The sequence below is a fragment of the Carcharhinus amblyrhynchos genome, chromosome 7, assembly GCF_965287045.1.
Source record: "Carcharhinus amblyrhynchos chromosome 7, sCarAmb.v2.hapA, whole genome shotgun sequence".
Classification (NCBI taxonomy): Eukaryota; Metazoa; Chordata; class Chondrichthyes; order Carcharhiniformes; family Carcharhinidae; genus Carcharhinus; species Carcharhinus amblyrhynchos.
The window spans coordinates 42,595,127-42,606,176 of NC_137330.1; the positions used below are offsets into that span (position 1 = coordinate 42,595,127).

The 11,050-nt window shown below is 39.4% G+C and overlaps 1 protein-coding gene across 4 annotated transcripts in view; it reads left to right on the top strand.

Moving 5' to 3' along the window:
* The window catches only part of pla2g7 (phospholipase A2, group VII (platelet-activating factor acetylhydrolase, plasma)), a 64,452-nt gene extending 54,248 nt beyond the window's left edge, over positions 1-10,204 (top strand). For all 4 annotated transcript variants that reach the window (XM_080192201.1, XM_080192198.1, XM_080192197.1 and 1 more), the window contains 4 exons: positions 938-1,029; positions 4,550-4,720; positions 9,040-9,188; positions 9,721-10,204. In XM_080192201.1, coding sequence (XP_080048327.1) covers positions 938-1,029; positions 4,550-4,720; positions 9,040-9,188; positions 9,721-9,833 — 525 coding nt within the window. In that variant the 3' untranslated portion in view covers positions 9,834-10,204. The remainder of the gene's footprint in view (positions 1-937; positions 1,030-4,549; positions 4,721-9,039; positions 9,189-9,720) is intronic.
* Positions 10,205-11,050: the final 846 nt, after the last annotated feature.

Here is an 11,050-nt window from a genome sequence, read left to right on the forward strand (position 1 = left end):
TTGATAAACAGAAGGAGCATTCAAGGATTGGTATTAAACTGGAAAGTATTGAAAGTTTTTCATGGAAGACATACAATGATTATCAGTAGACCACTGAATAATGTGTTTTCATATTCATGACGCCTAGCAGTGGTTTACTTTGCAGCCAAAGTTTCACAGTTTGTGTCTTTAATTATTAATAAATTTGAAGTTCACGTAAGTCCAAAGATGTGCGGGTTAGGTTGATTGGCCATGCTAAAAAAAATTGCCCCTTAGTGTCCTGGGATGTGTAGGTTAGAGGAATTGGCGGGTAAATGTGTAGGGATAGGGCCTGGGTGGGATTGTGGTCGGTGCAGACTCGATGGGCTGAAGGGCCTGTTTCTGCACTGTAGGGATCTAAGTTCTAGGTAAACCATCTGTTCTAGCAAGTAGCACCTTGTAAGTTTTCAAAACAATCAAGCCCTGACTCATATTGGCAATAAACCAACATCAGAAATTGCACATGCTTTTTAAATAGCTGTACTTGTAGTGAATGTAGGCTAGTACTATAAACATGAATGGTAACTGTGAATGGGAAGTAATATAAAAAAGGTACTTTTGTTCCGTGTACTCCCCTGTATTATGAATAGCAAATGATGCAAAAACCTTGACTGAATTTTAAGGGCTGCATAAAGACTCATCAGATCCCAGACGTTCCTTTCGATTAGGGTGTTCCTGTAATAACACTGAGGGAGTGTGATTTTACTGTTCCGTTGAAACAATTAAGGCCATGACCATGAACTAGCTGGAAAAACAGCTGTAGTTAGATGTTGTATAACTCTGGTAACTCAAGTGTTTTTCATCTAGAAAACAATAAACACCTTAAAGGAAATGCACTGATACCTCCAAGACAATGCTATTGCATATTTTAAAATCATAATAGTATTTTTTGAGCTTTAATAAACGACTTTTTTTGTAGGATTCTCTCAATCTGCATAAAGTAGCTATTATGGGCCACTCATTTGGTGGAGCTACAGTTATTGATTCACTCAGTAAAGAGCTTCAGTTTGGGTAAGTTACATTAAATCTGGTACAAAATGAAGTGAAATTTATTGGTAGAAAAGGTCTTAAGTATTATAAGGTGACAAGGTTTTCCTACAATATTCTAATTAAGGTCATTTAGACTTCAATAAATGTGTTTTAAGCTATATTTCATTATCTCATTGTCTCAATAACATTGCTAAATGTCAAGTATATAACTTCATTATAAAATACTTAAAAATTGGTTGAAGTATGTAATTAGTTGAAGTGTGTAGATGGAGATTATTAGTTGTGTGATATAAATATCTCGGTGCAAAACTGACCACAACTCACGGGTCAAAAGCAAAATACTGCACATGCTGGAAATCTGAACTGAAAACAGAAACAGAAAATGCTCGAAATACTCTGAGTCAGGCAGTAACTGTAGAGAGAGTAACTGAGCTCAGGTTGATAACCTTTCATCGAAACTTTTCCAGCATTTTCTGATTTTTATTTTAAATAACTCATGAGCTTGTGCGTATAGGACATAATGGCTGAAATTCTCTGGCTGTTGATGCCAGTGGCACTCTCTGATCCTGTTGCGCTGAATGGAGATTTGGCTGAGCACCAAATGCTCTGCTCTTGCTTGCAGCTGAGGCAGGGCATGAACGGCCAGAGAATTCCAGCTAATCTATTCAAACTGCACTAATGCTTAAAAATTACAGTCTTTTCCAGCCTGATTTTCCACAAGTCACAATGTTTATCCGATGAATTTACTTGCATAATATATTCATATCACTCCAAAAGTATAATTTAAGTTTTTGTGGCCAAACCATATTGACAATATAGGATAAACCTTTCTCAAGTTATCATTTCATTATTTAAGAAAAAAATAAAAGTTCTACTTTTTGCTTTATTGAGCTGGATTTTACAGGCTCTCATGGGGCATGTTTTCAGCAGTTGGGATGCGGGGGGGGGTTGAGTGGGGAAGGTTGGCATTTAATTACAAAGAGTGGTGAGCCCAAGATCATCTTGCCCACCCTGACGTACTCCATAATCCTGTTGGAAGCCGAAATTAGCAATGCACCCGCCATATGTAAACAAATTATTAAAGGTCACTTGAGCTTATTAACCTGGCAATTGACCTCAATAATACACTGCTCATGCCATGACATGGTTGGCATTGACAGGCAGGCAGCAGTGGGAAGCCTGTTCTTTCAAAAAAGTTTAAAACGTTGGGAAATGGGTCAATCCTAAAGACAGTAACCCCCTTTCTTCCTCCTTGCCTGCATTGCAAAACACACCACCACTCCTTCCCCTAAGGTGGCTGATCCCTCCCCACCCAATACGTTGACTTGCCTGAATCTGGTACGGATTGGGGCCTTCATCCTGAGCCTTGCAGTCCTGGCAGGAGCCATTCCTGAACTATGGCCAGGAGCTCTTGCAGTCCCAATCAGATTGGCTGGCAGCACCTGAGAATTAGATTTCCTTGCAATGATAGGTGCAAGTCCAACACTTAGTAAAACTTTTAACTTCATTCTCAAAGTTAGTGCACAGAGAGATCAGTGTAAACCTGAATCCATCTCCTTGCTTCCTTCAAAAACCAAAATCAAATTGAATCCAATTCACAGTCCCCATAAGAGAGACAAACAAGGTCCAAGCTGACAAGGAAAGACATTGCACCCTATTCTGGGCTTGATCTGACATTTGATCTTAGCTATTACACACTTACCCAGTTCCTAGTTGCTGTCACTCCCTGTCTGTTATTGCTGCTAGACGGAGCATTTCTACGTTGGTTGGTTTCCAACCAATTTTTAAGTCAGAGCAGGGTCAGCAGTTCCTCCTCTCCGTGCACACCCCCCCCACCCTTCTCAAACAATCTGTAAATAATATATGAATCAGAAGCTTACAAAAATCAAAATATTGCAAATGCTGGATATCTTAAATAAAACACAAAATGCAGGAAAAGCTGAGCAAGTTTGGTAACATCTGTGATGAGAAGCAAGTAGGGAGAAAGATTTTTCTCCCCCTTCATGGCGTGTTTCACAGCAGTGGGAGGCGGTGCGCCACTCAGTGGGAGCTTACAACCCTGCTGTTGTCAACAAGGTTTCCCGTTTAATGCATCCCTTTCCACCAGAAAATCCATGGCTGGGGCGCACCGTTGATGGGACCTTAAGATCCCACCAGTGCGAACAGCAGCAAGATTTTGGAAGGGGTAACCCTTTCAAGCCAATGACATGCACCAAATGTTCAGGCCACATGGAAATGTTTCCATAGTGCACAATGCAGGATGGTCAACTGTGGTATAAAGTTCCATTCCTGAAACCATCTGTGAGAAGGAGATGACTCTGGTGAAATTAAATGTCACAAGTTACTTTCAAAAGGGCTTATTCTTAGTCATCGGTAAATTGTCGTCAATGAAAGGTCTTATTAAATGTCATGTTTTAATGTATTTGTAACTGGAAGGAGTAATTTGGTTCTGCCTGTTTTGCTGGAGAAGTTCTCCCTCTTTCTAATTTGATCTAAACATTTTATATCAGTGGTGAGGAAGGAGGTTGGGATGGGAAGGAGATTGGGACTGGCAGCAGGGGTAGTGGGGGAATTAGGACTGGCAGTGGGGGGAGGGGGGAAAGGTTGCTGTGCTGGCCAGCGATCAGAAAGTCAGCAATATGGGGCTACTGCGCATGCACCAATCTCTGCTCTGACAGTTCGGTGCATGCACAGTGGCCCATTCAGCTTTGCTGCTGGCCTCTTCGATGGGAATAGGCTCAATTCCCTGATTTTTCATGTTATTCATGCTAGTGCACTCTGCGGTGCAGTGTGTGTGTCCCACTGAAGAAACGTAAGAACATAAGAAATAGGAGTAGGCCTTCGAGCCTGCCCCGCCATTCAGTAAGATCATGGCTGATCTGTCGTGGCTTAGTTCCACATTCCCGCCCTCTCCCCATAACCCTTAATCCCCTCGCTTATCAAAAACCCATCAACCCGCGTCTTAAAAATATTTAGCGAGGCAGCCTTCACCACCTCAACGGGCAGAGAATTCCAGAGATTCACCACCCTTTGAGTGAAGAAGTTCCTCCTCAACTCTGTTCTAAACTGTCCCGCCCTTTATCTTGAGGCTGTGCCCCCTAGTCCTACTGTCCTTTCTGAGCGGGAAGAGTCTCTCCACCTCTATCCTATCCATCCCATTCATCATCTTATATGTCTCAATGAGATCTCCCCTCATTCTTCTAAACTCTAACGAGTACAAGCCTAGTTTATTCAGCCTCTCCTCATAGCTCAACCCCCTCAACTCCGGTATCAGCCTAGTAAACCTCCTCTGCATTCCCTCCAAGGCCAAAACATCCCTGCGCAAGTACGGCGACCAAAACTGCACACAGAAACAAGCAGGATTTACTCCAGTTTTTATGCAAATATGACACTTAGAATTTCTTTTTGGGAGAATCCCATCCCAAGTGTCAAACAGATCTATTAATTTGCCTGTGGCTGGGCGAGCATCTGCTGAATATGTTAATAATACTATATGTAAGGATCATTAATTATTCTGTACTATATTTGTTCTTATACATAGATGTGGAGTGGTACTTGATGCATGGATGTTCCCGCTGGAGGATGACATATACACAAAGGTACAGAAGCCAATACTCTTCATCAACTCAGAAAAATTCCAATGGGTTACAAATATCCTTAAAATGAAAAAGTTGGATTCAAACACAATACCACGAAAGATGATTACAATCATGTGAGTAAAAGTGCAAGTAAAGATCAACCTAAAACAAATCAGTGAATCAAATTATCCAGTTCAATAGCATCTGCTAGATCAAGAACAATGCTCATAATTGTTTTGGAAGATTTTGGATGATTAAAAAAAGTCCTAAAATTTCCTAGTCTTTAAGACTAAAATCAATTTTTGCTAACTAGCCGGAATCCTGAACATGTTGGCAAAATATTGGCAAGAATGGACTTGATTGAACTGTGATGCAGATTACTAAAACCTAATTTAACAATGTTGTAATATTCTAATTTAACTCCCTTCATTATTGTAATTTTAAAAACTTGAGCAGCAATTGTGGCCTCTTTGTGAAATCTACATCTTTGCTATGCAGATGTTCCAGATAAGACGTTGAATAACGAGAATTAATCCCAAACAGACAACAAGGAATTCCCAGTTCCCTTTACCTAGAGTGTTTATTTCTCCCCCTCATCACATCACAAATCATGGATTCCGGGTTCAACAATAGAAGGTTTAGACTGGCTTTTAATGGTCTTCAGAAGATCATGGGAGCAAGTCCCACTCCAAGAATGTGAACGTCAAGCTTTTAGGTGTCCAGATCACTAACAACCTGTCCTGGTTCTCCCATGCCGACACTGTAGTTAAGCCCACCAATGCCTCTACTTTCTCAGAAGACGAAGGAAATTTGGCATGTCAGCTACGACACTCACCAACTTTTACAGATGCACCACAGAAAGCATTCTTTCTGGTTGTATCACAGCTTGGTATGGCTCCTGCAAGAAACTACAAAAAGTCATAAATGTAGCGTAGCCCAGTCCATCACGCATATCAGCCTCCCACCCATTCTACACTTCCCACTGCCTCGGAAAAGCTGCCAGCATAACTGAAGATCCCACGTACCCCTGACGTTCTCTGTTGGGAAAAAGATTCAAAAGTCTGAAGTCACGTACCAATCGACTCAAGAACAGCTTCTTCCCTGCTGCCATCAGACTTTTGAATGGACCTACCTCGCACTGAGGTGATCTTTCTCTACACCCCAGCTATGACTGTAACACTACATTCTACACTCTCTCCTTTCCTTCTCTCTGAACGGTATGCTTTGTATAGCATGCAAGAAACAACATATTTCAGTGTACTTTAATATATGTGACAATGATAAATCAAATCAAAATGAATGCACAGGCCCCTTTGCAGTCAATGGCAAATAAATGATGCTCACCGTTCATTAGATATACACTTGCCCAATTACTTTTTGTGGATGTTTGAGCCAGTAACTTACGGTCATCAGGCAGCTGAAATAGTGTGTCCTGTAACAGGATTCAGACAAGTATCAGTGTGACTCCTCAACCCAGCAAATTAAAGAATCCTCAGTGAGAAGTGCAGAATCTAAACCAGGAAATGCAAATTATAATATTTAATTTATAAAATTGCACACAGAAAGCAAAATAGAGAAAGAAGAATGGAATTGAGAGCAATTAGACAAAGTTGTAAAATATAATCTAAAATTTGATGCAATGAGATTGCACACCTGTAAAAGTCAACTTGCGGTGCCAGTGAGGTTGTCAGTCATCAAGACTTATTAGATTAAAAGACCACTTACACTTTAATGGACAAGTTCTAACTTGGGCATGCTTATCCAAATTCATATCCTTCGTGTTTGAATGCCGAGTCTAATCAGCATCAGTATAGCAAAGCTATGTGAAGGACTGGGGCAACTAGAACAATAACTTCCAGATTTCTATTTTAAACAGTGCATGTATCAATATCACAAGCTGCTAGCTGACTTTTTTCTATAAAGATGTTGAATGCTGATTGCTGTACCCTTAATCATAATGTAAAGATCATGACATAATTGGAGATGAACCTTTAGGATAGAATTTAAGCAATGGGGTGCTGTCTTTTTCAACGAAACGTTGAAACTATTACTGAGAAAAACAGCTTCTGTTTATAATGCACTTTAATATAATAAAACATCTCAAGGTACTTCACTGAAGCATTATAAAACAAAATTGGAGTCATCCCTACCACAAAGTAAGATGATTGATTAGTCATCTCAGCTCCAGGTCATCACTACAGGAGTTCCTCTGGATAGTGTCCTAGGCCCAACCGTCTTCAGCTGCTTCATCATTGACCTTCCTTCCATCATATGGTCAGAAGTGGGGATGTTCGCTGATGACTGCACAATGTTCAACACCAGTCACGACTCCTCAGGTACTGAAGCAATCCATGTCCAAATGCAGCAAGACCTGGACAATATCCAGGCTTGGGCTGACAAGTAATATTTATGGCACACAAGTGCCAGGCAATAAATGTTTCCAACAAGAGAGAATCTAACCACCACCCCTTGACATTTAATGGCACTATCATTGCTGAATTCCTCACTATCAACATCCTGGAGGTTGCCCTTGACTAGAAACTGAACTGAACTGAACTAACCATATAAATATTGTGATTACAAGAGCACATTAGAGGTTCTTAACCCACCTCCTGACTCCCAGAAACCTGTCCACAGTCTACAATGCAGAAGTCAGGTGTGTGATGGAACACTCTGCACTTGCCTGGATGGGTGTAGCTCAGCTTGACACCTTCAAGGACAGAGCCCACTTAATTGTACCCCTTCCACTAATCTTCACTCTCTGCATAACCAATGCATACTAGCAGCATTATTCACATCCTTCAAGAAGATGCACTGCAGGAAATCAACAAGGCTGCTTGGACAGCATTCTACCCTTTGTTTCTCTCTCTCTCTGCAGATACTGCTAGACATGCTGACTTTTTCCTGCATTTTCTGTTTTTATTTCATTTACCATGGCTCACTGTTATCTTTCCTTAATAAAAAGTCTGACAACACCAGGTTTTAGTCCAACCGATTTATTTGATAATAGACTCACAAGCTTTCAAGGTTTCCCTCTTCGTCAGGTGAATGGAGAGTTCTGGCCTCAGACAGAGCATATAAAGCACAGACAGTTTAGAGATTACTGATTAGAATGCGAATCCTTACACCTAACCTGCTGTTCAAGACCTGAAGTGGCTGACAATGTGAGTGGAAGGAGCACTGATCACAGGTTACAGAGATGTGTATTGTCTCCAGACAGTACAGTAAGTGAGGTTTTGCAAACCCAGGCAAGTCACGGGGATTACAGATAGTGCGACAAGAACCCATGAGGACGGTCTCAACAGGGATCTTGGGTTCTTGTCGCACTATCTGTAACCCCCGTGACTTGCCTGGGTTTGCAAAACCTCACTTACTGTACTGTCTGGAGACAATACACATCTCTGTAACCTGTGATCAGTGCTCCTTCCACTCACATCGTCAGCCACTTCAGGTCTTGAACAGCAGGTTAGGTGTAAGGATTCGCATTCTAATCAGTAATCTCTAAACTGTCTGTGCTTTATATGCTCTGTCTGAGGCCAGAACTCTCCATTCACCTGACGAAGAGGGAAACCTCGAAAGCTTGAGTCTATTATCAAATAAATCGGTTGGACTAAAACCTGGTGTTGTCAGACTTTTTACTATGTTTACGCCAGTCCAACGCCAGCATACCCACATCTTTCCTTAAACCAGCTTTTTTCATTCCAAGCTGACGTTGACCCTCCTGTTCCATTAGCCTCAATTTTGTGAACCAATCTTTAATGGCTGGGGAGTGGGAAAAATATGTGTACAGTTATTTTTTACTGTTGCATGACCCATAGAGTTACAGTCACTATATTAACACCGTTACCTAAAATGCCATTTCCAAATTTTACAGCAATGATAGCATTCTCTGTGGCTTTACAAAACATGACCTGGTATTTTTAAGGTAACAGAAAAATCACATCAACATCTCCAGGTCGTCCATTTTAGAATGATTATTTACTCTGCAAATGCACTATTTGTAGTCTGGTTTCTCCACGATATCTTCCAAATGCAATTATGAGTTTCATATTGTGCCTCAATTTCTTTATCAAAGTTTGAAGAAATAGCTTTTTTTTAAACCAATAATGTTCCTTGTTTATTTGAATCTGAATTTATTTGTAGTTTGCAATATGTTGTAGAATATTCATAAAGGTTAATGTTCATTAATGGCTGTATTTATGTTCAACTCACACCATCTCAAGTCACTGGCATGACCGTATTTGATTAAGTACAATTTTAGACAATAGTTTGCACAGATATTGTTTATATTTATACATTTTGAACTCAAACTTAGTAAGCATTATCCAATGATTTGCGAACGTAGCTATTTTCTTAAAGGTACCTTAGTTTGTATGTGAATTGCAGAGGAATTGAAGTTCAAAATTTATTCCTTGCCTTGAGATTTTTGCCTTCATGCTTGTGTTCTTTATAGGGGAACAGTTCATCAGAGCTTCCCTGATTTCACATTTTTGACTGGCAGTTTCCTTGGACGGCTATTTCAATTGAAAGGAACAATAGATCCACATATAGCTATTGATATTAGCAACAAAGCTTCTTTAGCATTCATGCAAAAACACTTGGGTAAGTAAAATGTATGAATTATCAGTTACATATTTCAATTATAAACAGCTTTCTAATTTCAGATTCTAGAAATACAAAGGTAGTCATTATCCATAGTGGAGAACAATACAACAGTGATGGTCAAATTGATGCAATGCTAGGACACTGGACATGTTGAGTTTCAGATGAGTAGTCATTGTAGATTGGTCTTGCGTGAAATTGAACTTTAGTAGTTTCAAAAATATTAAAAATAGTACTTTATCAGAAATAGTTTTCTTAAAGATGCAAAATGTTTAATGATTTATTCATCTTTTAAATTCTGTCATATTTTTGTGTTTGCATGGAATGAGTATGTACCTTAGAAATTAGGAGAAACACCTCTGGAAAAGGTTTCCTATGCTGTCCATGGTAAAACAGCATTCCAACAGTGAACCTTCAGCTGCAAGTATAGGACAGATATTTCCCACTGTGACAGAAAGGGAGATTCACTATTTTACTTGAAAATATTTCAACTGTTTTAGGATTAATTTAGATATCAAATTTTACTTTCCAGGTCTTGAGAAAGATTTTGATCAATGGGACCCTCTTATTGATGGAAAAGGAGAACACATTATACCAGGCACAAATATTGATTTGCCTTTATCAAATTCTGAACCTAATCAATGACTGTCAGCATTGAGTATATTGCAGTAAAATAAATATTATGTTAGTATGAACAGATTTATCTGCAGTGAACACTCGCCATTGTACAAAACATTTGCTTTCTGAGCCTATTACAAATCAAATTTTTAAAAATTAAGTCATCAGTCATATAATACAATTTACCTCCATAACTATTTCTGTTGCTTGTATGTAGATCCGTCAGTCTTTTGGATAAATACTACAACTTTCAAGTTATGGGTTTCATAATTTTCTGAAATTATAAAACAGTGGGCTCCAAATTGGAGTAACCTGAATAGTTGTATCTTTTTAAAAGTCAACTGTATTATCCTGAGCTTTTAAGGGTATTAAATAATACATTCAGCATTTGGACATTATACTCAACTGTTTAGCCTAAAATGCTGCATAGATCAATCTTGCGTGTTTCTTTAGTAGTCCTACTGTTATAGTGAGTTCACCTTTGGTTGGAACTTTGGTTTAAGTATGTAAGTTAAGTTTTTTTTTTTGAAAATATCAGTGATTATTTTGCACAAGTTTTCCTGAATTCCTTCAATGTCAAAATTATCTGCTTCTGAGTACTGCAAAAGGTGTCTCCAGACAGATTGCAATCCTGTTCCTGAAGTGCCATACAAGTTGCAAATTTTCCTTGCATGCTACAACAGTTTAATAGAGACAAAGATGATACTCTAAAAAGAGTTCAAATTATTTTTCAAACTTCAGTCTAATTTTTCTGAACTCATCGTGCCTCCTCAAGGTATGCACAATACTGAAGTGAATGTCATCCAGGGTTCCCGAATCTTGCCATCTTTATCCTTCATTGTTACTGGGACATATTTGTCCTGAATTGTCCTGACTTTTAAAAGACTCCCACATATCAGATGTGGATTTACCCTCAAATAACCACATCCCCAGTCTACATTCCCTAGCTCCTACCTAATACTGTCATAGTTAGCCTTCCCCCAGTTTAGTACTTTCACTTTGCAACTACGTTTATCTTTTCTACAAGTATCTTGAAACTTATGGAATTGTGATCACTGTTCTCAAAATGGTCCTCCACTGAGACATCAATCAAGCTCATTTCCCAGAACCAGTTCTAAGAAAGCCCTTTCCTGAGTTGGACTATCTACATATTGCCTTAAGAAGCACTTTTGGACATATTGAACAAACTCTGCCCCATCCAAGCCCCTGGCACTAAAGGAATCCTAGTCTATAGTAGGGAAGTT